Source organism: Erinaceus europaeus, chromosome 13 (genome assembly GCF_950295315.1).
Source record: "Erinaceus europaeus chromosome 13, mEriEur2.1, whole genome shotgun sequence".
Lineage (NCBI taxonomy): Eukaryota > Metazoa > Chordata > Mammalia > Eulipotyphla > Erinaceidae > Erinaceus > Erinaceus europaeus.
The window spans coordinates 54794126-54821662 of record NC_080174.1 but is presented as its reverse complement, the minus strand read 5'-3'; the positions used below and the strand labels follow the sequence as shown (position 1 = coordinate 54821662).

The following is a 27537-nucleotide window of genomic DNA, read 5'->3' as shown; positions in this document are numbered from 1 at the left end:
TAAATAATACAAAATTTGAATGCAAGATGCTCAGGCAAAATGTATTTTAAGGAAAGTAGCAGAAAAGGGAAAAAAAAGTAGCAACAATTTCCAGTATGTGAAATAAGACATTAAAAAAAAGTTGCTGCAAAATGGATGAAATATGTACAACACTACAAAATGAATTTTCACTCATGTAAGAAGAAACATGGAAAATAATGCATGCTAAAGAAAGATAGGGTGGGTGGGGGAGACAGCATAATGGCTATGCAAACAGACTTCCATGCCTGAGGCTCCAGTTTCCCAGGTTCAATCCCCTGTCCCCAACAAGCCAGAGCTGAGCCAAAAGAAAAAAAAAAAAAAAAAAGGTTCTGGTTTTAAAAAAAGCAGGAAGAGGTAAATAAGCAGCACTAGTATAACTAAAGGAATACCAAAAAATGAAGTTATTTTATAAATAAACATCAAATTAAATTCAAAAGAATTTTACATGTAATGAGAAAAGGAAAAAAGGAAGGAAAGATTTAAAGGTACTAGAGAGAAATTGACACTATATAAAAAGATGTCGACTGTGCATGCAAATATAGAGTATCATTAATTTATTGTGGGATTAATGGTTTACAGTAGACAGTGAAATACAATAGTTTGTACATGCATAACGTTTCCCAGTTTTCCACATAACAGTTGAAACCCCACTAGGTCCACTGTCTTCTAGAAGCTGAACCCTCTCCCCCACTCCAGAATCTTTTACTTTGACACAATGCAAGTTCTGCTTTGTGTCCAAGTTCTGCTTTGTATTTTCCCTTCTGTTCTTATTTTTCAACTTCTATGAGTGAGATCATCTCATATTCCTTCTCTTTCTGACTTATCTCACTTAACATGTTTCCTCCAAGCTCCATCCAAGATGGGGTGAAAAAGGTGAAGTCACCATTTTTAATAGCTGAGTAAGTATTCCATTGTGTATACATACCACAACTTACCCACTCCTCTTTTTGTTGGACACCTGGGTTTCTTCCAGGTTTTGGCTATTGCAAATTGTGCTGCTGTGAACATAGGTGTACACAGATCTTTTTGGATGAGTTTGGTTCCTTAGGATATATTCCCAGGAGAGAAATTACAAGGTCATAAGGGTAGGTCTACTTCTAGCCTTGTGAGAGTTCTCCAGACTGCTCTCCACAGATGTTGGACCAATTGACATTCCCACCAGCACTGCAGGAGGGGTTCTTTTGTCCCCACAACCTCTCCAGCATTTGTTGCTGCTACCTTTTCTGATGTATGACATTCTCACAGGAGTGAAGTGGTATCTCATTATTGTCTTTATTTGCATTTCTCTGACCACCAATGACTTGGAGCATTTATTCTGTTCATATCCAAAAGCTGCATAATGTTAAGAGAGAAACCAGAGCACTCCTCTGACATATGTGGCACTGGGGATGGAAACTGGAACCATAGGTGAGCAAGTCCTGTATTCTACCAGTCGGGCTATACCCACCCACCCAACCCACCCCCTTTTCTTTCCCTTCTCCTCTTTTTTGGTGAATATCTCCAGGACTATATGAGATCTTCAGTAGGAGACTTATACAGCTCTGTTGAATTCAGGATTTTCTTCAAGATACTGTCTTGGTCCAGCATTGCAAGCAAATCATGTTGTCTTCTCCATATGCAAGTCTCTGCAAAGGTGCTAAGGCAGAGGGCGGCCACAAGAGGTAGGGGACCTCACTGAAACCCAGTAAGCTATGCAAGACACAGGCTGAACAAGGGATGGGCTGAACCTGACTCAAACTGAACTGGGTGAAGGCTGAACCCAATAGCGGGGAGTCTAACTGGGACCCGGGGACTGAATCTGGTAGGCTGAACTGGTACATGTTGAACTGGAAATGAATGGACCCAGCTGCCACCATAAATGCCACCAACTTATAGTAGTATATGCCCATAGGTATGTGCCTATGGCAGAGGCAGTGCCCACACAGGCAGTAGGAGTAAAAGCAGCCAGAACTGGCAGTGATTAAAGCCCAGTAGAGTTGATGTCTACAGCAGCAAAATGCCTGGCCTGGTGCTGAAGAACAAAGCAGGAGATGAATTTTTGCCTTGGTTGTACATTTATTGGTCTTCATTGCCTGGATTTGGGGGAGGTTTTTTTTTTTTTCTTTTATCTGAACTCCAAGTTTGTTTCTGTGCTCGTTTTTCCATATATGCTGTATGTTTTGTTTTTTGTTTTTGTTTTACAAGAACACTGCTCAGCTCTGGCTTATGGTGATGCAGGGAATTGAACCTGAGACTTAGGAGCCTCAAGAATGAGAGTCTCCTTGCATAACCATTATACTATCTGCTCCCACACTGCTGTAGTTTTTGTTGTGGTAGTGGCAGCAAAACCAAACAGGCTTCTAATCTGTCATCTTGGCTAGACATCTACAACCTCTTTTTCCGTACATTTTTTTTCCCCAGTTTGACCCACAGATGTGTGTGTATGACCAACCAGCACATAAGTACTTAAAGAGTTAAAATTCTTCTAGGATCATATGCTCTTGAGTTTCCCAATAGTCCTACCTTTTATTATCTTATACCAGGTCCCTGCTAGCTAGCTTCCTTCAGATCGGTTTTGGTCTTCTAATGTCTGGAATGGAACTCTACCTCTCAAACTGGAGGTTGGCTTATACCTTTTTCTCTAACATCCCTCCATGATTTTATTGAGCATATACTGTTGCTTAAAAGTCGTCATTTTTGTATTGTCCAACGTATGCCCTTTTTCTACTAGGGAAAAACCATGACAACCAGGGGAAACAATGACACCCAGGCATATGCCAACTGTGTCCCAACTCATGAATTTCTTAACGGAGTTTACTAGTCATTGCCTTTTCAACGTTAACAAGTGTGAGAGTCAATATAAGATCTAACTTTAAAATGAGCATACAGGAAGATAGCATAATGCCTATTCAAGAAGATTCTCTTGCCTGAAGCTCAGAGGACCCAGGTTCAATTCCCTGCACGATCATAAGCCAGAGCTGAGCAGCAGCTTGGTTTAAAAGGAAAAAAAAAAAAAAAAAAACTTTAAACTGGTAAATTCACAGCTTGGCTAACAGCAAAAATGTGGACTTTAGAATTTAACTGCATGGCTTCCTTTCTGCTCTATTAATAGATTCTGATCTTAGGCAAGTTATTTCACCTATGTCTGTTTTCTGTAAAATTATAATAATACTCCCTACATCATAGGGAAGTAGAGAGTCAGATACATGTAAGTTACCTAGAATAGCAACTGGTAAATAGGGAGCAGGGAGCTCTTAAACTACTATTCTTTTACTCAGGGCATGTGGTGTCTGGTGTTCTGAAGTGTTAATGATGTGAAGAAAAAACAAAACAGCCCAATCCAGTAATTTGTGAGGTGTTAACTGTGAGACGTCTGATTAAACTTGAATGTCAACTTTTGAATAGCAACACTCAGTAATTAATTATGTGTCTTCCCAAAAGAATGGCTCTGTTACATCTTTGTCACTTAATAGTTGACTTTATACAGTAGAAGCAAATCATAGTTGGCTCATTTAGAAATGTATTTTTCAAGTCTTCAAATGAGATTGTGGGTTAATCCTGTTGGGAAGTAATGAACTTTGTACCAAATTTCAAATGAACTATGCTAGCCCACGAGGGTGTGTGTGTGTGTGTGTGTGTGTGTGTGTGTGTGGTGAGAAGTTCACATTTGCTGCTTGGTTTTTACCACACAGGCACCTCTTATTACTAAATTAGTTTGATGGTGCTAAGGACATCAGGAGACAGCTGGCACACTGTTTAGCGTAAAATTTAAGCAAACAAGGAAAAGAATAATAGTTCACTTACCATCCTCCTAGATGGTAATTTGGGAGTGACTCTGGAGATTATATTCCCTTGTTGAGTGATTTTAGCATTCAGCCAGCTGTGGTTTTCTGGAAACATCTATATGCCATTCTTCAGTTGCTGGGAATCTCCCAGTTGGACCTCATCCAAATCTTGGGTTGACGTTGGCCTTTTAGGGTCCTGGTTTTGCTGTCAGGTCATGGGTTTTTGCTGTGAGTGATGATAGTGGTGTTGGCAACTCTCCCATTCTGACTTGAGAGATAAAGATTAGGAAGCCTGCCAAACTGTGGGAGAGCAGATAGGTACTAGCACACTGCTAGAAGCCACCCTCTCAACTTAGGGATCTGTGACCAGTGAGAGGCAAGAGGTATATCTTCTGTTGCCACAGCCTGTTCTGATCATGGGTCTCATTACTGCTTTCTAACAACTGAGTTCCTCTGTATTTCTGTTCTGGGTGTCTTGGGCTACAGTAGATGTCCCTAAACTGAAGAAACTTATAATTTCTAGATGAGCTTTTTTTGTTTTATAAGAGGAAGAGAAAAAGAAGTAGACCGTTACTTTGATACATGGAATGCCAAAGATTGAATTCAGGACCGCATGCTTAAAGAGTCCAATGATTCACCCACTGCGCCACCTCCCAAACTGTGTTTTGTTTTTGTTTGTTTACCAGAGCACTGCTCAGCTCTGGTTTATGGTGGTGCTAAGTAAGGATTGAGCTTAGGACCTTTGGTGCCTTAGGCATGTCTTTTTGCATAATCACTATGCTGTCTCCCCAACCCTAGCTGAGCTTCTTGGGGACACAAGGCTTTGGCAAAAAAAGGTAGGAGGATTTATTTTATGTCATATTAGAGATAAAAACCTAGACTTCATCAGAGTTAGTATCACAACTGTTGAAAACAGTATAAAGAACCTTAAACTCTAGCCCAAATTACTGGTATTTAGAGGACTGATGCTTTCTCAAGGTGACACTGAAGGTCAATAGCAAAGTCAAGACTAGAATTCAGGTCTCCTCATTCCATCTGGTCTGTTGCCTTGCCAGGGCAGAAGTGCTGTAAAGGCCTGTAAGACTAGAGAAGCGACCAGAAATGGCTCAAATGAGGAAAAAGTAAAAAGACCATAGCAAAAGCTTTACCTTCAAAGGCCTCAGTATGAGGATTATGGTGTTGTCAGATACCCAACATTCTCATCAACCATCTTTCACATACATGTGTTTATAAGACTATCTCAAGCTGCAGGTAGATGGAGGTAAACCTGCTATTTTTTTGTCACTAGGGTTATCACTGAGGTTCTGCTCCCAGCAAATGTCTGTTTGTAGAGGTGATTGATAAGGAAACGACAACTGCACTGCCCACCATTTGTGATGCTTCTCCTGTGCAGGTCCTCTTGTGTGATGATTTGATACCAGGCCCTCACACATGGTAAAATATGTACTATACTGGGTGAATATCTCCTGCCCTGCACCCCTACAGATTTATCAGCCAAACTGCAGCCAGGGCAACAGAAGTAAAAGCTAATTAACGAAGGCTTCTGGGAAGTCAGCAACAATAAACATTAACAAGGAAATCACCCTGGCATAAAATTAATAAATTGACCTGTGATAAACATGGAGTTAATTTTTTTTTCACAAACTGCAGTTTTGCAAAGCATATTTGGTATCCTGTGACCTATTCTGTGGAGCAAGGTAGGTGGCCTTCTATTCTGTGGAGCAAGCCACAAAATGTCGCATGCATTCAAAGGCCTGACTCTAGTCACCCCTCTCACCTTGCACTGTGCTAGAAATCAGTGTCTCCCAGCATGTAGGCTTTGGGGAAGAGAGCTCACAAAGTGTTTGCTCTATGGAGAGCATCTCCTAATTCTAACAGAATGAGAATTCTTTACAGCATCTCTGCTGACAGTTGTTAATGCAAAAGAGGATCTTTACTTAAAACCTATGATTTTACAGATTAGCAGTAACAGGAAACTAGTTGACTGTCAGTACATAAACCACTCAGCCCCCTAGCAAAGGTGTGTGTGTGTTTCTTTACAGAAGCTATATTGGGCAGTGGGGAGATAGCATAATGGTTATGAAAAGAGACTCTCATGCCCCGAGGCTCCAAAGTCCCAGACTCAGTCCCCCGCAACACCACAAGCCAGAGCTGAGCAGTGCTCTGGTTAAAAAAAAAAAAAAAAAGAAGCTATATACATGTAGTTGTGGACTTGTGGTTCCACAGATAAGTATTGATGCACTGCAATGACTTTTCCACCAGGGCAATAGTTAAGTTGAAATATGCTGTCATTGAATGGTGAGAGGTAAACCTCGCTGTTGGTCATTGAACTCAATTCTTATTCAAACAGTTCCAGAAGTTGCAAACCCAGGTACTTTTAGAGACCAAGAAGGTAGCATGACTTTTTGTTTGCTTTTGTTTTTAACAAGAGCACTGCTAAACTCAAGTTTATGGTGGTATGATGGTGTCAGGGATTAAACCAGGGACCTGAGAGCCTTAGGCATATAAAATCTTCTGCATAACTACTATGCTGTAGCAGTAGTAAGTTTTTATTACATATACATATACATATATATATATATATATATATATATATAATTTTTTTTTTTTTGTCTCCCAGAGAGACTTACCTCTGGCTTCTGGTGGGACTAGGGCTTAAACTTCAACCTCTGATGCCTCAAGCATGCAAGCCTTTCTGTATAGCCACTGCATTATGTAACCATTTTATATTTTTAATTTACTTTTTGCTAAAACACTGCTCAGCTCTGTCTTATGGTGGTGCTAGGGATTGAACCTAGGACCTTTGATGCCTCAGGCATGAAAATCTGTATAACCATTATGCTATCTTCCTCCTATGAAAATCTTTGTATAACTATTATGTTACCTCCCCAGCCCCCAACAGCACTGTTTCACCACTTATGAAGCCTCCCCCCTGCAGGTGGTTGCTGGGGACTTGAACTCAAATCTCTACACTATAATGTTTGCTCTCAACCACATGCGTTACCAACTGGCCCCCCACAACATAAGTTTTTAAAGTTGCCTCTGTTGAGCTCCAGTGACTTTTACCTTGTGTGAATGATGCTCAGTGCCAAATACACACCACACACACACACACTTTTTTGGAACAGGCCAGAGACCAAATTTATCTGTGAAATAGTGCCATTTTAAAGTATTAGACACCTAATATAACATTTTTAAAAGCTAATTTTAAAATACATGGGCCACCAGATTATCCTGTAACTCTTTGTGGGAAATTAATCCACAACAAATTTGGCCTTAAACTGGCACTAAAATTACTGAGAAGCATTGTCACAAAACTTGTCTCAACTTTCTAAGCATAATTTGTCTATCAAAAGTTTTAAAGTCTGAAGTGTTTACTACCTTAAATTTAATAAACTGTTTAGTTAATTTTGTAAACCTCAAGTCTAACCTTAAGTAAAAACCTAAGTGAAATGTAAACAAAACAAAAAAAAAAATACATGGGCTATATGGTTTCTGAAACAGATTTTTTGCCCTGCCCAAGAAATTAAGCAACAAATATTTTATTGAAATAGATGTTGCATGGTCTCAAGTGTGTTCTATTACTTCAGTAATACTACTCTGTTAACTGAGAAATCTAAAACATACACAATAGCCCAAGAATACTCTTCTATTTCTAAGAAAAATTCTGTCAGGAAATAAGTACCTCAGAGTGAAGTACAGAAAATGTTTACATCAAATTATTACCTGTGGTTTCAGTCTGTCATAGATGGAGGATCCAGGCTGGTTACAGAGAAACAGCCCCCCGACCCCAGCAAAATTCCTGGCTTTGGTGCAAGAAGGGCTACATAGCTCCCCTTCCCTCAGATTTTGGCATCCCCATTCCGTACTGGTAGAAACAGGTTTTCCTACAATCTGACTCCAATGAAAACTACCTCTCTAAAAGGATGTGTTTGAGGTTTTATAATTGGAAAGTTACAAAGGGAGTGAGAATGAAGAGTAAGAAGAAGGGTAGTGGGTGGGTGTCTGTGTGCAACCTCTATCCATCCCCCAAAGGCCTGGGAGCCTGAGGTGCAGACCCTCCATGACATTCCTCAGGATCTCTGCTAAGAATGTCCTTCCAGTCCTTGAAAGCTAAGGACTTGCTCAAGACTGAAAAGCAGTTTGGCTTTTGGTGGCATAGATGTTCCTCCAGGTCAGTATGGGTTAAATGAATGATGTACAGGGTGTTGGTTGTTGATTATTTTTTTTAAGCCAACTATTGATCCCATTAATGTATTTCTAAGGAAAATGTAAATTGTTCATACATTCTCTTAAACATCACAGTGAAAAACAAGTACCCGTATGTGTGATAGCGCAGGCAGTGGGCTCCACCTGCTCTGTCCTTGGCAAGGGCCTTTGGCCACACTGGTGAAAATGTCAGTTTCACTTCTGCACAGTTATCTGTGTCGTGCCATCCCACTGGAGCACCAGTGGACCCCAAAGGCAAGGTAGGGAGAGGGGATCTTTTTGAAATGTTTCCAGCAGCTCTGTCCAGCTGTCTTCTGTTTCCCAGCCTTGGAGTGTTGCACAAAGCTACAAGGACACCGATGACATGACAGGTCTAGCCCCATTCTCTAAGGAAGACTTGGCTTGGAGTGTGGCGGCCTGGATTCGGAAATGTGTCCTTGACTCCATGGAGTAATTCTTGTAGTTTTGCCTGGAAAAGACCAGAAAGTCGAACACTCTTTCTTCAGTCTTAACAGTGGAGCCAACCAGCTCTGGAAGGATTTTAGAGGTTAAAATCCCTGTCTGTGTTCAGCTGGGCCTTGCCCAGTAGGGATTAGCAAAAAAGGTGTACACCTCCCCATGCTTGACACCACGCCTTCTAGAACTATTCTGTGTCCTGACAGTCCCCAAGTTGAAGGGAATGGTTTCCAAAAGTAGATCTGAGATCTGGGTCTTCACGCCAGCTGGCTTGTGACATGACCCTGGGTAGCAAACTCTGTTCAAGGTTTCTGATTCTTCATTGGTAAATGGAGGAAGGAGCCTCCCTGGTACAGGTAAGAGTTGGGTTCCCCAGGACTTGGGGCCAGCCTCCAGAAAGTTATACTGCCCTTGCCAGTCCCTCCTCCCTCACTGCTGCCTGGGATCCTCTACCCCCAACAGGCTGCATGAAGCCCCTGACAGACTAAGGTCACCCCAGCCTTACTTGGCAGTTTCCAAGAGTTTGACAGCCTCTTCATTTTTGCCTTGCTCCATAAATAGCAGGGCCAGTTCCAGCAGGGCATTTGGGATCAAGTAGTGGTCATATTTAATCTTCTTTTCACTGCAGAACAGAGGAAGACACTGTTGACAGGCTCTGCCCTTGAGTGCCCTTGAGGTGCTACCTTCCTATTTGTCTTCCCCAAATAGGAAGAACCAGCCTCTGTGCTCATGTGGGGATTTCCTGATTTAAATTCCAGTTTGGGGAGATTCCCATTACATAGTCCTAGAAAGTCTTAGGATCCCAATAAGAGAGTCTTCGGAACCTAGGTCGTAACTTCCCTGACAACCTAGTTACGACTTGTACCATAGATTTACCTCAGTCCCCATCCCTTTTCTCAAGTAGAAGTAATTGGGAAATCTATTTTCTGGCCTCTGACCAACCCTCCAACCTGCCCCAGAGACATTCTTTTAAAATCCAAACCTGCCCTGTTGAGTGCCTTTCCTGATTCTCTTTCATATACAGGCTAAAATTCAGCCTTATAGGCAAAACATCCAGGCCCTTCTCAATCTAGCCCCATAACTTCACCCAGGAAGTGAAGGACTGTCACCCAACCTCAGGTGCCTCTCCTATGTCCAGGTATCGGCATGTGCCAGACCTATTCATACCACTTAGCCCTTCCCTTGCTCCTCTACCTGTAATCCACCTGATTTAAATGTCATCCCTAAAAAGCCTTTCCTGCTATCCTGGCTTGGATCCTTGCACACAGGACCTGGCTCTCCTCTCTGCTTTTCCTCTAGCACAGCCTTGAGCACACCAGACTGGGTTGCCTCTAGCTCTCCATCTTACTAAGGGCAATGGGCAACATTTCTGAATCACGAATTGCAGGGATAACATTTACTGAAAACCAGTTTTGGGCAAACTCAGTAGTTGGGCACATGGTAAGCTGGGGGGCAAAGGGGGGCAAGGACTCATCTGAATTAGGTATCTGTATCCAGCCAGATGGTACAGAGTATATTCCTGGGGGCCAGATGGTGGTGCACCTGGTTAAGTGCACAAGGACCCAGGTTCAAGCCCCTGGTCCCCACAAGTGGTAAAGCAGTGCTGCAGGTATCTCTCTGTCTCTTCCCCTCTGTCTTCCCCCTCCCCTCTCAATTTCTCTGTCTTTATCCAATAATAAATATATTTAAAAAAAAAAACAGAGTAAGTGCTGGTATATGTAGTAGAGGAAGGGGGTGAGCTAGGGTCAGGCACTGGAATGTGGATAGAGCCACCCTGAAAATTCTGTCCAAGATAACCAGGCATAGACCCAGCAATAGGCCATCTGGAGTGGAGGCTGCCACAAAGCCACTTACTTGGCTATGATCCTTCTGAAATTCTCCTCAGCTTCCTGGACATGGCCCAGGTATTTCAGACATAGGCCTTTCAGCAACTTCACCAAGCACTCATCATCCACCGAGTACTCATTCTCTGAAAATAGAGAAGCGAGGGAAGAAGACACCGAGTTTACTTCTGCAGGCTACTCATGGAGTCCCTACTCTGTGCTGAGCCCTGGGGACACATAAGTGACTCAGACAATGACCCTTTCCTCTGGGAATTCACATCTGGGAAAGAAAAACAAATACTGAGATGATGATTTGGGTGGGGCAGTGATGCACCTGGTTAAGCGCATAGTAGTACTATGCTCAAGACCCAGGTTCCTGCGTCCACTCTGCACCTGCAGGAGGATGCTTCACAAGTGGTAAAGCAGGTCTGCAGGTGTCTGTGCTTCTCTCTCCCTCTATGTCCTCCCTCCCAATTTCTCTTTGCACTATTGAATGAAAAGAAAAAAAAATGGCTGCCAGGAACAGTGTACTCGGTGCTGGCACAGAGCTGCAGCGATTAATCTGGAGGCAAAAAAAAAAAATGATGAAGCTACAGTGAGGTCTGCACTGCCTGAAGAAAGCCCTGGGAGTGGGAACTTTGAGAACAAGGAAGCGCTTCACAGAGGAGCTGACACTGAAGTTCAGTATTGAAAGGCAAAGGTCATAAACTTATACAGCAGTTTGTCTGTTTGTTTTTAAACCAGAGCATTGCTCAGCTCTGGCTTCTTTTGGTGCTGAGGATTCAACCTGGGACCATGAGACCTCAATCATGAATGTCTGTATAGGACCATCATGTTGTCTCCCAGGTCCAGAAAGGACATTTTGAGTAGAGGAACTTTCAACCATAAAACCTGTGGTCTGACACAACCTGGTAGGTTCAAGGGCTTGGGGTTAGTCACCTGGACCCTTTTGCAGCATCTCTTCAGTGTTGGTGATAATTGCAAGTATCCCATCTGTTAGTTCTGGCTGCTTCCCAATCACAGCGTAGCCATTCCAGATGTACATCATTTCCTGGGGGCAGGAGAGCAAATCAGTCCTAAGCTTCCTTCCCAATGGGGCCTGAGTATCCCCATCCGGAAAAAACGGGCAGCTTAGATGAAGGATCAATTGAAGACCTTTCTAGCTCTATTCTCAGTCTAGACTACACAGCTGTGGGCCTGAGGAACTTATAGATGCAGCTTCAGTGGGACCTTAATACTTGGGCTCTCTAGTGAGGATTTAAGGACCCACTGCCTTATTGTTCTGCTCATAGTTATAGTTATAAACTATTTCTGCTCATGACACTATTATGCTCTTTCCCAACCTATCTCTCAGATTCTTCCCAATCTTTGAGGAACAGGTCATGCCCCTCACAGTCCCCAGGGAGTCCTAGTTGGCAGGGCCTCCTCCACATAATTAGAGGAACCCCAATTAAGATAGTTGGGGTTTTCAGTGGAGCACACAACTACACCACTTTTCTCCTATTCCCCTAGGGCACTGAGCTTGAACTGCCATCAAGAAAACTGTGAACATATCCTGGTTCCTTTTTTGCCTTGACTGACAGGAAGCTCAGAATAATACATTATAGCTTTCATTCATAGTAATTCTGCTTGCTTTGATTGCATTTTCTAAACTACCAAATCCCGGAATGAATGTGAAAGTGATTTGCACAAGTGAAGATGTAGACAAGCAATATTTGCTGTGGTTCCTGTTATTATGTTCCAGGAAGGGCTTTAATTTTAGACCTGTATTCTCAAAGCAGTATATGGTCCCAAGATAGCAACAGTTCCATCAAAGAAAGAGTTCTATGACTTAGGGGAAAACACACCCTCAAGCTGCTTCTTAAAGACTTATTATACAGACTAGCATATAAAAATTTCACAAAGGTCTACAGTGTACAGACTTTGCTTTAGGTGTGTGTGCTTGTGGGTTTTTATTTGTTTTGTTTTCTGCTTTTCCCAGAGAGAGCACTGCTCAGCTCTGGCTTATGGTGATGCTGGGAATTGAACCCGGGGCCTTTGGTGCCTCAGGTATGAAAGATTTGTTGCATAACCACTATGTTTTCCCCACCCCACCCCCCAAATGACAAACTGTTTAAGCCAGACTTCCCCATATATGTCAATGCAGAAGTCATTTTATGTATGAATTGCATTTTGCAAATTATAGTTTGAGAAATGCTCTCCTAAATTTTTGGTATAGTTGCTTCCCCTGTCTTGATAGTGCCTACACCTATTTGATAATAATTTTACTGTGTGTGTTCTTCCTTTATTTTAAAGTGTTGCTACTCCTTGATTTCCTTTTCTTTTTTTAAAGGTTTATGTGAGATTGAGAAGGACAAGACAGAAAACACAGTACACATGTGACACTTGTGATACTGGGGATCGACCTCAGGACCTCATGCTTGAGGGTCAAAGTTTACCCCACTGTGCCATCTTCTGGGCTAGTGATATATATATATCATCTGATCTCGGAAGCTAAGCAGGGTCAGGCCTGGTTAGCATTTGGATGGGAGAAAGGGAGAAAGAGACACCTACAGACCTGCTTCACTACTTATGAAGCAACCTCCCTGCAGGTGGGGAGCTGGGGGGGGGCTTGAACCGGTATCCTTGCACTTTGTGCTATATGCGCTTATCAGCTATCATAACAGGGGTTCCAAATATGAGCTCGGGAATGAACCCAAGTGCCTGGGTCCAGGGTCCTTGTCTAACTCATTAGCAGTGTGATCTGGACAAGCAGTCACTGACCTTTCAACTTCAATCTCATCTACCTATTGAATATTTCATCTTTCTACCACTCTCTTATTTACATATTAGGCCTTATTATCCTCACCTGTAAAGTGGAGGCCCCATCAGCACTTACTCAGAGGGAGCTGTCAAGATCAAATAAGCAAACCGGCAATGGATATAAGGAATCTTAAACCCAGCAAGGGTCCAACAAAGTCAGCTGCTACCATAATTGTCATTTCAGAGTTGATTCTACCATGGTCTCAGATCCCAGAAAAGTCTGGTCCAGTGAAGAAGACAGTATAAGCAACAGTTATCATCATGTGACAAGACAGAAACAGACTGGATGGGGACACAAGCAGTTGAATGAAGCCTCTGCCCGGGGACAGTACTGTGAGGCTGTGTAGGGGGCCTGCCCCTGCTGACCTGTGTCCCCCCACCCCAGTTGGCCAGTATTTTTCCCGGTGGGCTGGCTCCATTCAGGTGTGATCCTCCTCTGGACCCCAGGCCCCTGAGGCATGAAGTTCTTTTTCCTTACCCACTTCCCTCAAGGGTTACCCTCACAGAAGTCCCTGGTCTCTCAGCTAATCCCCCAAATCCCAAACTGTAGTGCAGTCTGACCCTCCTACTCACCAGAGCAGGGATTGGCAGCGAGACAGGGTTTGGGGAGAGGTAGCGTCTGGACTTCCTGATGGCAAACTTCTCTGTGGGTAGAGATTTCCCAGCAATCTTCAGCTTCAGGCCTGGCACAGCTCTGTAGAAGAAACGAGGAGGTCAGAAAAACCTGGAGAGGGGGCTAGGTGGTGGAGTACCTGGTTGAGCGTACATGTTTCAACGCACAAGGACCCCGATTCGAGCCCCGGGTCCCCACCTGCAGGGGGAAAGCTCTGCAAGTGGTGAAGCTGTGTTGCAGGTGTCTCTCTGTCTCCCTCTCTTTCTGTCACCCCCTCCCCTCTCAGTTTCTGGCTGTCTCTATACAATAAATAAATAAAAATTAAAAAAAAAAAAAAACTGGAGAGAGCTGGGAGTCTCCAGCCTGCCCAGCTTCTGCATGACGCCTCTCTGGGTCTCCATCTTTATAATGAAAGTGTTGAACTAGTGACCTAATTTGACCTTGAGGTAAAGGTCCTGCTCTAAGACCCAATTTCCTGTGGCTGGACACTAGCTAGCAGAGGGAAGAATGCATCCAAATACGCTCCAGGACCTGTTCTGCCTTCCAGTTCTCTCTCCTCCATGCCAAGGCTCCACTTACAGGAGACCCGGTGGCTATCTGACCCCAGCATCACAGGGGAGACAAACACCCAGGTCACACCCCAAGTCACACAATTCAAACCTTTAGCTCTTGTCATGTGAGCTGTAGTCTCCTCGGAGGCTGTTTAGATGTGTTAACCGTGGCTAAGTTAAGTGTAGATGCAGCTAGGCAAGTATTCACATCTGGGGCCTCACCCACACAGCTGTCTCACACTCCAATTCCTACCACAGTCACCGGGCGTGGTCGTGACCCTCAGGTCTGAGACATCCAGGTCCAGGAAATGCCTGGACCTAGTTACAGGAGTTTCTTCATCAAACCCCTTATCTGCTTGTACACTTCGGGAACCCCTCTGGGCATCAGCTTTATCCTGTCTAAAATACAAGATAATGCTATCCCTCCTTGCAAGTTTTCTGGCATACACATGAGACAGGAAGATGGAGGTAAATGCCCTATTCATGTGATTCCAGTGACCCAGGATTTTGGGTTACAACTACTTCCAGGTCTGCATGGTAGAGTCAACTGACCCCACAACTGAAAGAAGGCTCTAGGCTCTGTCCTCAGCCTGCTAAGGACAGAGCCTGCTAAGGCTGAGCCCTGGTCTGGAACCTTCACAGGAGGCAAACACAACAGGATAAGGATACAATCATTATTACTTAATGGCTGCAGGCCCTATGTCAGACTCCTTAAATATATTCTCTATTTGATTCATCCAAATTAATGGTTCGATGACTATTTCATTCAGTTCTGCAAAGTAGAAGTCACTATTCCCATTCTGTAGATGTTGAAATTGTCCACACTGATATCACTAAGACATGGCAGAGGCTGTACTTAGATTTATTTATTTCATTCCAACTCTGGGGCTCTCTATTGTGCTTCTCTGAGTCTGTCAGGTTGAGACAACAAAAAGGAAAGACCTTCTCCCTCTGGACCTCAGTGCCCACATCTGCACTACCCAAAGATGGAAGAGATTGATTGAAAGAATGCTGACAAAGCCTCTGCAGGAATGCAAAGGATTCTAACCAGCAGGCAGGGAGGTAATGGAACCATAGGAACGAGGGACACATGAGGTGATCTTGGGAGAGGTCAGGGAGCTCGGATAAACCTCCCACCTCCCTCTGGGGTGCCCACAGCTCAGGTAGCCATGAGCAGAGCCTGGCTGGGGCCTCTGACTGGGGTGCAATGGTGGGACCCACCTAAACAACTCCACTTCGTCATCCCCGAATGGCTTGTAGTCCTCCTTCCCGAACATGCTGAGGTAGGCAGCCTTCATGTAGATATAAGTGGCCTGTGTGAGAAAGAGCAAAGCTCAGGGGAGTGAGCCACCAGCTCACACACTGATCCCAGTTCCAGCTGACATAAATTCCTCATTCAGACCCCAGGTGGCCCAACAGCAGCTACCATCAACACTAAGCCCCAGGGGAGAAGCAAGAGGGTGAGGAAGCCGAAGCAGCAAGAGGATTTGAGTTGGGAGTTCCATCCAGGGTAGACCATGGCAAAGCAGCCACCTAAAAAGCAACTAGTGGGTGTCAGGATCTGCCGAGGCTCAAAAGGACAAGATGGCAAGGGCTTCTGCAGAGCAACTACTTCACTAGGGGTCTTTGAAGGTCGACAGGAAGATTCACAGAGACCCTGGAGAAGGATTCCCAGGCAAGGGGACAGACAGCCCAAGTGAAGCCACGAAAGGGCAGTGATGTACAGAAATGGAATACAAATGGGTAGTGTGGAGTAAGAGGTGCGTAAAAGGGTGGCGTCAGGGCTCAGTTCAGTTCAGGCTCACTTGGTATAACTACCTTACCGTGTGCCAGGCACTTTACAAACATCACCTTCCTGCACTCCAATACCAGAAAAGAATCCATACCCCATTGCACCAAAGTAAAAGACTCCGGGGGGGGGGGGGGTACAGGTCCAAGAATATGGCGGCAGAGGACGGAGTGCGGGTTGTATTGTTATGTGGAAAACTGAGAAATGTTACACATATGCAAACGATGGTATTTACTGTCAACTGTAAAACATTAATCCCTCAATAAAGAAAAAGAAAAAAAAAATCCATACCCCATCTTTGCTCCCTGGAAACACAGAGCCCCTGGAGGCACAGCCCAGTATCAACCTCAGTTTTGTGTGGCTTCAAGCCAGCGCCTTCTACACTGGATCCATGAATGCCTCTGGCAGGGAAGCCATGACTCTGCAGAAATCCCTCAGCCTCCACTCCGGAGACTAGTCTGACTCTGTGCTGCCATCCAGTGTCTAAATCATGAACTACAGCTCCTGCTGTTGACCGAGACCAGTGGGCAGAGGAGGAATGGGAGTCCATTCTCCGCGAGAAGGCACAAAGCCACACCCACTAACAGCCCCACCCGCACTGAAGCGAGGGACCACTCCCAGTTCCACTCTGCCCTCAGCATCTTAGTGTGCCCTTCACAAAATGAGGACAAGCTGGCCTTGTGTGGGGTGGGGGAGGATCTCCTCACACTGAAACCTGTTCCTCATCTTCAACTTCCTGCTGTCAACCTTGCCCCTCCACCCCCACCTTGACGCTAAGTCACCACATCCTCATCCAGGATCTTACCCTTACTGCTCACCTCAGTGATTGCACCAGCCTCCAGTCCAGCTCCTGGCTTCAGACTTCCAGGCTGTCTACGGTCTTATGACCTAAACCATCTCCCTGCTCCCCTGCCACGACTGCAAGCCCTTTCCCACACTGTGGCAGCTCCGGCTTTTTCTTTTATTTTTGTTGAGTCAGAGCTTGGCACGTGTGTGATTTCACCACTCTTGGCTTCTTCTTCTACATTTAGAGAGAATGGCACCGGAGCCATGATGCTTCCCATGGGATAGCAGGGCTCAGACTTTCCAGTGCCAGTGTCCTAGCTGGTGTGCTCTGATCATGTCAGTCCCTCCCCTCATTCTCTCAAATCCCATCACACTTAGGATAAAAACCAGACTCCCCTGTCACGGCCTATTTAGCCTCTCCCAGTTTCCTCTCCGACTTTATTTCTTACTATTTCCCCCCACTTCTCACTTCTGTCACTGTAGCCACACCAGTTCTGGGCTGTTTCTAGAACACATGGAAATCTCTTAGCTCCCTGCTGCCCACACACCTCCCCCTGTATCCACAGGCAGAGGGAGTGTTCTCTGCCTGGCACCCTCTTCACTATGATACCTGCACGGCTTGCTCCTTCAAGTCTCTTTCTTCTCAGATAGTTCCCCTGAGCACTCTGTACAAGAAAGCCCCACCCACCACCCCCGAATTCTTATCTTGCATCATTTTTCTTCAGCATACTAACCAGAACCCATCATCCCCTGACACTGTGCACTGTTTGTGAGTTGCTTTTCTCTCTTTCCACCAGCATGTGAGCCAGGAGATGGGGTTTTGCTTTGTCACTGCTGTATGTCCTGGTCTAGAACAGGCCTGGCATAAGGGGAAAGGGGGGGGGGGGTGCCAGCAACTGCCAGAGAGTTTTTATTTTTATTTTTTTAAATATGGAATGCTAGATGTATTTGTTTGTCATCCTTACACAGGGGCTATGCTAATCTTCTCTATATCATTCCACTTTTAGTGTACGTGCTGTCAAAGTGAGCGCCCAGAGGGATGTTTTTATTTGATTTTTTTTTTTTAACACTGGGGCTCTATACCTGCACAATGAATCTACCTGTCCTGGCAGCTGGTTTCTATTATTTTCCTTTTTCTTTGATAGAGGAGGAGAGAGAGATAGAACTTAGGGGGTAAGAGGACAGGAGAGATGCCTGCAGCACTGATCCACCACTTGTGAAGCTTCCCCCTTTCAGGTGGGGACCAGGGAATTGAACCAGGATCCTCTCCCATGGTAACCTGTGGGCTCTACCAGGTGCACAACCACCTGGCCCCTGACAGAGGGATTTTTAAAGCATATATCTAGCCCACAAGTACCAAGGGCCCCCACACTGTCAGATCAAAGCCTCCATACACACCCCCATTCACAAACCCCCTGGCAAGTGATGAGCACACAGTAAGAGCTCAGTGAAAGCCTGTCCTTCCTCCAATGTCATACCCAGAGAGTTCCCTTTCTATGTGGTTCTCTCACAATTGTACTGAAGTGAGACTTCCATGAAGAGATGAGGAGGAGGGATGAGAAAGAGGGATGAGATGCAAATGACAGTCTCCCAACAGGTACCAACTCAGATTAGTTCTAATGGCTGCCTGGAGTGGAGAGTGGAGAAGGCTTGTGGGGAAGACTGATTAGCAATGTCTTCTGTGCACAAGGGATACAGCCATCAAGATACATGTGCTATTTGGGGGTAGATAGCATAATGGTTATGCAAAGAGACTGTCATGCCTGTGGCTCCAAAGTCCCAGGTTCAATCCCCCATACCACCATAAGCCAAAGCTGAGCAGTGCGCTGGGAAAAAAAAAAAAAAAGATACATGTGCTATAAGTCTGTGGATTATCAGTGTAGTTGTTCTTTGAAGGTATGAAGAATTGTGTGCTACCCTTTGTATGCTAGCAATGTTTAATATGTGCTTACCACTTAGCACGATGCTGTAGGTCTCCACATATGGCCAGAATCCCCTTCATATTACTTTACCCACATGACATCACTTTAATGCTCCCCACAACCCCTGCCAACAACAATGCTCCTTCCACAGACATCATTTTTCTCCTGGGGGGGGGGGGGGCACTCTTGTCCCAGTCCCACTCCATGAGGAGTCATCCCACCTTCTTTGCTTCCAGTCACTGACATCTCACCTGTGCTAGGCCAGTGAGGCTCCACTGTGGAGTTTTTGCTGAAGTCAAAGGGAAGATGTCAGTGAGGGACAGGGAGCCTATGTGTCACATGGTAGAACCTAACCTCACCACCAAGATGTCATGGAGGTGAGCACAGACACCAGATGACATCCTGTGAGTTTCTGGGTCCAACTCTATCTGAGGTCAGATGTGCCTACATGGGACCATGAACCAATGAGCCTTCTGTGTTTTAGACCTGAAGAATCCAATATGGTGGGGCTATGAGCCTCATGTGACTTTGAAAATTTAAATGTGAGTTAACTCGAATGATCTAGTTTCCTGTGGTCCAGAGGTGGCACAGTGGATAAGGCATTGGATTCTCAACCATGAGGTCCCAAGTTCAATCCCCAGCAGCACATGTACCAGAGTGATCTTTAAAAAAACATTTTATTTATTTATGAGAAAGATAGGAAGAGAGAGAAAGAACAAGACCTCACTCTGGCACATGTGCTGCCAGGGATCAAACTCGGGACCTCATGCTTGAGAGTCCAAAGCTTTATCACTGCGCCTCCTTTCAGACCACAATAAGTTCTTTAAAAAAAAAAAAAGATCTAGTTCACCAGTTGCACTAAACACATTTCAGATATTCCGTGCAAACACACTGTATGGTGCAAAAGTAAAATATTTCCACCATGACAGAAAGTTCACAGACAGCACCCTCCCAGGCACTGTGAGCCAGGCTTCTGTCCCTTGTGACTTGAAGCCTCAAATGACACATTATAGTTGGTTTTCTTCCATCCTTCTCACTACTCTGGACTATTTATTTCATTCAGAGAGAGAAATATAAGGTGTGTGTGTGGGGGGGGGGTGGAAGAGAGAGATGCCAGAGCTTGCTCCCATGCCATAACACCTCTCATGTGGTGGTGCCAGGATTTGAACCTGGGTCTCACACATGATAAATCACATGCCCTACCCACCGAACTATCCCTCCAGCCCCAGACACACTATAATTCTAAGGTTTCTTTGAATCTTATTGGCTTTAGATCTATCCAACTCTGAGTCCTATTAAAGTGTATGGCTCTACTTATTCCAGAAAAGATGTCTTTGGATAGTCAAGGGTTTGATCCTTAGAGGGGGGATGATGGCCAGTCTAGCTGCCTGGGACCCCACTGCTGCTCACACACATAGTGTTAGCCCACCTTGGACCAGGAGTTCTCCTTGCTGAGCAGATCGGCGTAGAAGTAAGCCATCTTCCACTGGCCCTTGTAGGTGAAGCACCACATCAGCTCCCAGTAGCACATGTGGTGAAACTGCTTCCAATGCTGCTGGGCCTCACAGCACTCCTCGAACCTCCGGATGGCCTGCAGGTACTGCTGGTCAGTCTCTGGAGCTGGCCCCTCTACCCCTGCTCCACTCACTGTGTTCTCTATACCCCAACTCCATAGCAGCCCCAGCCTCCTCCAGTACATGGGGGACCCCGCCCCATGCCAGGACATATGCCCTTCAGTTCTGGCTCTTCCTTCTAAGTCTGATGAGAATCTGGGTCCTTGGCTATCCCTCCCTAGGACTCTAGTTGTTTGTTTTGTTTTGTTTTTATAGTTTTGTTTGTTTTTTAGACAGACGGGTGGGGGGAGGCTATAGCACCAAAGCTTCCTTCAGTGCAGTGGAGCTGGGCTTGAACCTGGGTCACACACATGACAAAGCACCACACTATCCAAGTGAACCATTTCACCAACCCATGGACTCTAGTTTGTTTTCAGTCACAAAAGGAAAGGATGGGATACAGCAAGAAAGGAGGGGTAACAGACAGCAGAAGGTGATTACAGTATAGTAATATAGCAATGCTTGTCCCAGAACAAAGGCTGACATTCCAGCAGCTCACACTAGTATCCTTCTTCTTCTAGTGTTTGCCACTAGTATCCTGAAGCTGAGCATTTATTCCGTTGTGTCAGGAAACAGAGTAGGACTTTGTGGAAGACTCCTTGTCTGTCCTGGGCCTTGGCTCAGTGCTGGGGTCTCTGCCAGCACAGCATTCTTCCCACTCTGAGCTCATGGAGGGCTCTCTCCATCTGTGGTGACCAGACTCCTTAGCCCGGCCCACATTCTCAAGCCCTGGCACCAAGCACGACATGTCAGCCTAGTGCCGTGCCTCAGGGCCTCCCACCTCAGATACATCCAGAAATACCACCATCCCACAGCGTTTCCTGCCTCTCAGACCCCACTCACCACACAGCCACCTTCTCGCTCCTCTTCCCCAGCTGCCTCAGCTGGAATTGCCTCTTCAGCCCTTGTTCTCCTTGGATCTTTTAAGAGTCCAAAGCTCCTAGCTCCCCCATTCCCTGAATATGTCTTCATGAACCTAACTTCCTGTCAACCTGGGGGACCCAAAGGGGACTCCAGCAATGCCTGGCCCCTGTTACTCACTGAGTCAACGTTGCCTTTAATGGCCTCAATCCGCCCCGCAAAGAACAAGAAGATGGCACCCTGCAAAGACACACACGGAAATCCATGGAGATCCGTGGGGATCCATGGGGATCCATGTGGACCTGCAGGGACAAGTGGGCAGGGGTGTTGGCCAGAGAAAGAGGCTCACCTTAGGGTATCGCTTCAGGTAGGGCTTCAGAAGCTTCTCTGCCTCCTCAATGTTGACATTTCCTGTGCCTGATAGAGGTGGGACAACAATACACTGTCACCACCACCAGCTCCAGTGACCCTCCTGGAAACCTAGCAGAGGACTCACAGGGCCACTGCTCCCCCACTGCGAAGTAGGCGTCTTCTAGCTCAGAACAGCATGAGGATTGTACAGGGCAGAACAGATCCTGCCCCCAACACGTCAAAAGGCTCAACAACCAAACCAGGGCTGTGCTCAGCTCCCAAGGAGATACACACCCTCTACAAAGTGACCATGACCAGGCGGGGAAGGTAGCTCAGCTACAGAGCGCCTGCCTCACATGTGTGAGGCCCTGGGTTTGATCTTTGACACTACATAGATAGTGGAGAGTGGAGTCATGTGTCTCTCTCCCCTACCACCCACTATTTCATCTAAAAAATAAGTAAATAGGGGACCAGAATGATATCTCACCTGAGAGGATTTGTGCTTTGGCATGCACATGACTCCAGTTTAAGCCCCTGGAAGTACTAAGGCACTAAGAGAAGCTTTGGTGCTGTGAAGTATCATCCCTTGCCACCACCCCCCCCCACATGTCTCTCTCTTTCCTTCTCCCTGGAAAAGTCAGCCCAGAGTGGTAAAGCCCCAGATGGAACAACAACCACATCATCAATAATAATAATGTAGATTGTAAAAGTTGGGCTGGGGAGGGTGCTCAGTGGTAGAGTGCATGCATGAGACACTCCATTAAGAAGTGGGCATGCCCACCCCCATATCACAGAGGAGAAGCGTGAGGCTAGAACTCAGTCGCAGAGAGTGCAGTGAGGTATCAGTAGGCCAGGCCCCAGGGTGGTTGATGCAGTTCTGTTATTTCTGGTTTCAGAGTCTCATCCCCAGCCCCAGGCCACTCTACCACTGAGCAGGATCTACAACCCCTGACTCCCTCCCCTTACAGCCAACCAAACACCAGAAGCCCCAACCCTGATCCCCGAAGTGCTCCTACCAAGCACAAAGGTGAGGAAGGTGTGGTAGCACAGTAGCAGCATGACGCAGAGTACCGCGCGGAAGCTGTGCCCCGCTGCGCCCTCCTCCAGCTGCAGCAGCCCGTAGTCCTGCAGGGAGGGGAGAGGAGCCAGGCTGAGGTCGGCAGGCCTGAGCTAGTACCCAGGTTGCTCACTGGACAACTGTGAGAGCAATGCTGCCAGGGCAGGGCCCAGAGAGCAGCCGCAGGTCTGGTGGGGGAGGAGGAATGACAAGGAGACAGAGAATCCTAGCCACAGGCTTGAGACGCAGATGGGGCCATGAGGACTGCAGTCTAGGAAGACTTCCTGGAAGACAAGGTTTCAGAGCCTGGCTAGGGAGGAACAAGAGGCTACCACCCATTTGTCTGCCTGCCTGCAATCTCTGCCCCTTCTGTCCTCTAGAGCTTTCTGTTCATTCTGACACACAGACCTGCCTTCCCTCAACCCCTGCCCCCCACCCTCTTGGCCTCCCCTGCCTTCAGAATAAAAGCGGGGTGTGTGCTGGTGCAGCAGGTCTCTCCTACCCTGGCCTGGCCTTGCTCTCCTCCAGGTGACGGGTGATGTGGACCACAGGCCCTGCCTCCCTGCCTTCCTCATACTCTTCCCTCAGCCTGACATCCAGCTCATGAGCCAAGGACTTTCTTTTTTTTTTTTTTTTAATATTTATTTATTTATTTTCCCTTTTTGTTGCCCTTGTTGCCTTTTATTGTTGTTGTAGTTATTGATGTCGTCGTTGTTGGATGGGACAGAGAGAAGTCAAGAGAGGAGGGGAAGACAGAGATGGGGAGAGAAAGAGAGACACCTGCAAACCTACTTCACCACCTGTGAAGCGACTCCCCTGCAGGTGGGGAGGCGGGGGGAGGGGGGATCGAACCAGGATCCTTATGTTGGTCCTTGCGCTTTGCGTCACGTGCGCTTAAGACGCTGCGCTACCACCCGACTCCCAGACTTTCTTAATAAAAGGGAACTTCAGGTCTGGCCAGCATTTCCCAATGCCCAGGCCAGGGGCCACAGATGTAAACCAAGGTCGGAGTAGTCCATGGACAGGATGAGGGGGCCAGAGTCCCAAGACAGAGTCTTTCCCTCAGTTCTCTGTTCTCCTGACACTTTAAGAGGAGTGTGTGGTCCTGTGCTGGTACATGTTCTGCCTCACTTATGCTCTGAGTTGTGTGGGTGTTTTGTTGTCGTTGTTGTTGTCGTCGTTGTTTTTAACTAGAGCACTGCTCTGGCTTAAAGTGGAGCTGAGGGTTGAATCTGAGGTTCCAGAGCCGCAGCCGTAAGAGTCTGTTTGCATTGCCACTGTGCAGTTCCCTCCTCCCACCGCCCCTGCCCTTCCCCCCCTCAGCTCCTTTCTTACAAAGAGGAACCGTCTGGGGGCTCACGGCCTTAGCAGACCACATAGTTAGCCAGGCTTTGACCTCAAAGCATTTACTTCTATGATTAAGTGCTAATCATGATGGCTGATATGGGTTTTCTGTGTAGCAGTGTTTCCTTTCATATATATGATTTTAGTGAGAAATACAGAGAAGATACAGAGACAGAGGGAAAAGAGAAAGAAAAACAAACCAGAGCACTGCTCCACTCTGGCTGATGGTGGTGCTGGGGATTGAACCTGGGATCTCAGAGCTTCAGGCATGAAAATATTTTCCATAACCAGTATGTTGTATCCCCATCCCTCATATATATATGGAAATTACTAACCATTTTTGAGATAATAATAGAGGTCTGTGGACATGTCAAAAATCAGAAATACATAGCTCTAACCCCAGAGCCCCTCTACTCTGACATGCAGGCAGGGATCCCTGGTCCCATGTGGCTGGCTGGACGGGAAGTAAGTCCAAAGAGGTCTGGTCCTTGTCCAGGGTTTCCCTACTCCCACCAGCAGGGCTGGGGCTCATTGGCACTCAAGCTCTGTAGCCCCCTGTGCAGCCCCTCAGTCCCAGCTGGCTGAGTCCTCAGACTGAGTGAGTTGGGGCAAGGGGTCCCAGAAGGCAAGTGGCTGGTTACCTTATTTCCTGAAAAACCCACAAACTCAAGTAGCCGCAGGATCCGAGTAGGAAGCATGGACAGCGTCTGTGGGAACACAGAAAGGTCGACATGTGAAGGGCAGAGACTGCAGCTCCCTCTCCCACAAGCCCCCCGGGGTCCTGCAGTTATCCCAGAGGTTCAGGTCCTATTGCCAAACACCCATCTTGGAAAGGTAACTTCTCCAGGTAGAGGCATTAAAACCCAGCAGGGGGCAGCAGACACTCAACAGCCCTGATCTGAGTGTTTGGAGCAGTTTGTCCACTCCCTGCTGGCTCACTGGTCAAGTTACATAGTCTCTGGAGGCCTCAGTTTCCTCATCTGTAAAATGGAATAATCAGGGAGCCAGATGATGGTGCACATAGTACGAAGTGCAAGGACCCACACAGGGATCCGGGTTCAGGGCCTGAGCTTCTCACCTGCAGGGGAGGGGGGTCACTTCACAAGTGGCAAAGCAGTTCTGCAGATATCTAACTTTCTCCCTTTTTATCAACCCCTCCTCTCAATTTCTTTCTGTCCTGTCCAATAAAATGAGGGAAAAATGGCCACCAGGGGCAATGGACTCGTAGTGCCAGCAATAATCCGGCAGGGTGAGGTGAGTTGCCTTGTGCACTTTGCAGTTTCTTATCTTAGCTCCTGGGCTAGGCTCATTGCTCCCAGTTTACATATGAGGAAACCAAACCAGTGTTCTGGTTTCCTCCCACTCCAAGGCCTGTTCTTTGAATGGGCTTTGCCTAGGAGGAGTGAGCAATCCTCTTCCATAGACACAAACTTTTGTAAGGATCCCAGGCCAACCAGGGCCAAGAGTCTAATCCTCCATAAATAGCTCCTCAGCCCATGAACAGTCATGGCTACTCTGAGCCTCCCATCTCTGCACTTCCTATTCCTTCACCTGAATGCCCTTCCCCACCTGGGTAACTTCCCCACTTGTGAATCTTTCAACACCCAGCTCAGCTACTGCTGGCTCTGCAAAACCTTCCCTAGCAACCCAGGAAGGACTTCTTAGTTCCCTGTGGGCCATCAGCTGTGTCTAGAGCCACCCTCTTCCCTGCTACTGGCCAGTGTTTAACCATCAGCTCTCCAGGAAAGAGTAGACCTTGATTCATTGCTTGTCAATTTCTTTCTTTTTTATTTTGGCAGTGCTAGGGCCTCACATGTACTGTGTTATTGCTTCAGGAACACACACATACACACACAGAGAGAGAGAGAGAGAGAATAGCACCAGAGATTCCTCTGGTGCTACAGCACTTCCCATGTGTTATCACAGGGCTCAAATCTGGACTGTGTGCATGGCCAGGAACTTGCGCTACCAGCTGAGCTATCTTTCTGGCCCCATACCCATTTTTTTTAATTTCAGACACAGAGACAGACAGAGTAAGAGAGACACCACTGCATCAGAGCTTCCTCTGGTCCTAGGTGAGCTATCTTCTGCCCTCATTGATATCTGGTGCTATGAACATTCCTACCACTGTGAATCTTACATGAACCAACATGGTTTATGAAGAAATACACAGGGTCTCTGGAGCCAGCGCTGGCATCTGCCCCCTTCCCTGCTTCATCACTAGGCCCTGGGTCAGCACAAGGCCAGGCACAGTAGGCCAGCAGAGGCTGCATGTGGCACAAGGGCATTCAGGGGGAGGCTAATCTTGAGCCCAGATGCTGAGAACTTGGGAAGGGGGCAGTCCTACTCACCAGGTTGAAGGCTCCCACACCAAGCTTCACCCCTCCTTCAAAATGCCTGTGGTTCTCTCCCTTGCAGTAGTGTGAGGACTGTACAAGGCTGTCCAGCTCTCTGTGGAGAGATACAAAGTCCTGCTTTTGCCACATGTGGAGGGCTGGGCCCCATCTCAGCTGGGCTGAAGGACAGCCACTTCCCCACTAGTGGGTGGTCTCAGAACTTCCTGGAGGCAGAGCTACAACCATTCTGTTAATCCAGAAAGCTGAAGAGTTTCTCCCCGCACCCCTCATTGTCATAACCTACCCCTTGTAGCCTAGGAGGTAGCATAGCAGATAAAGCATTTGACTCTCAAATGTGAGATCCTGAATTTTATCCCTGTGCCAGAGTGATGATCTCATTCTTTCTCACTCACTCCTCTCTTGCTAATAAAATAAATCTTAAAAAAAAAACCCAGGGGTCAGGAGGTGGTACATCAGGTTGAGTGCACACATTACACACTCAAGGACCTGGGTTTAAGCCCCTGGCCCCCACCTGTAGGGTGGGGGTGTGGGGAAGCTTCATGAGCAGTGAAGCAGGTCTGCAGGTGTCTCTCTCACTCCTTCTATATCTCCCCTCCCCTCTCAATTTCTCTCTGCCCCATAAGAAGGAAAAGGAAAAATGGCCACTAGGACTGGTGGATTCATTGTGCAGTTACTAAGTCCCCAGTGATGATAACCCTGGTGGCAATTAAATATATATAATTTTTTCCTCACCCCTGGTATTTCAGATCTTAGTGCACCTGTCCAATGTCTAGGCATTTTGCTCATGCTCTGCATTGTCTAGAACTGAGTTTCTTGGCCTTGGCATTACTGACAGCTTTAGGCTTCATAATTCACTTTCTGGGTAGAGAATAGGATGCAGCATCAGGGAGAAGCTGTTCCCATGTGTCACAGGCTGGTAGCAGACCCCTGGCCTCCACTGGGTAGATGTCAGAAGCATCGTTCCTCCCACCAACTCTAACAATCACAGCCTCTCCAGATGTTGCCAAATGTCACAGGGTGAGGTGGGGGTGGGGCAGGGGAGGAGGTTCAGGGATGCAGACTGTGCACAGCAAAACTGCCCCAGGTTGGGAACCACTGGACCAACAACAATACCCCCTCCTTCAGGAAGTCTTCCTGGAATTTCTTAGTTGAAACTCAGCTCACACAGCTCCCAGCCCACCTCAGACAAGGCGGGCTGCACATATGCACTTGTCTGTA

At 46.6% G+C, this 27537-nt stretch overlaps 1 protein-coding gene and 1 non-coding gene across 8 annotated transcripts in view; both read right to left on the bottom strand.

Annotated features, from left to right (window-relative positions):
• Positions 1-7704: 7704 nt before the first annotated feature.
• TTC39A (tetratricopeptide repeat domain 39A) overlaps positions 7705-27537 on the bottom strand; it is a 63091-nt gene continuing 43258 nt past the window's right edge. For 5 of the 7 annotated variants that reach the window (XM_007538399.3, XM_060205910.1, XM_060205907.1 and 2 more), the window contains 12 exons: positions 26314-26413; positions 24604-24669; positions 22578-22686; positions 21560-21627; positions 21391-21450; positions 20166-20327; positions 15461-15552; positions 13649-13769; positions 11213-11324; positions 10305-10419; positions 8956-9072; positions 7705-8463 (listed from right to left, as the gene is read on the bottom strand). In XM_007538399.3, coding sequence (XP_007538461.1) covers positions 8340-8463; positions 8956-9072; positions 10305-10419; positions 11213-11324; positions 13649-13769; positions 15461-15552; positions 20166-20327; positions 21391-21450; positions 21560-21627; positions 22578-22686; positions 24604-24669; positions 26314-26413 — 1246 coding nt within the window. In that variant the 3' untranslated portion in view covers positions 7705-8339. The remainder of the gene's footprint in view (positions 8464-8955; positions 9073-10304; positions 10420-11212; positions 11325-13648; positions 13770-15460; positions 15553-20165; positions 20328-21390; positions 21451-21559; positions 21628-22577; positions 22687-24603; positions 24670-26313; positions 26414-27537) is intronic. The other 2 variants (XM_060205908.1, XM_060205909.1) reach the window with 2 other exon arrangements.
• On the bottom strand, positions 17739-17845 carry LOC132532505 (U6 spliceosomal RNA). Its single transcript, XR_009544459.1, has one exon. It is a non-coding gene; the product is annotated as a U6 spliceosomal RNA (small nuclear RNA).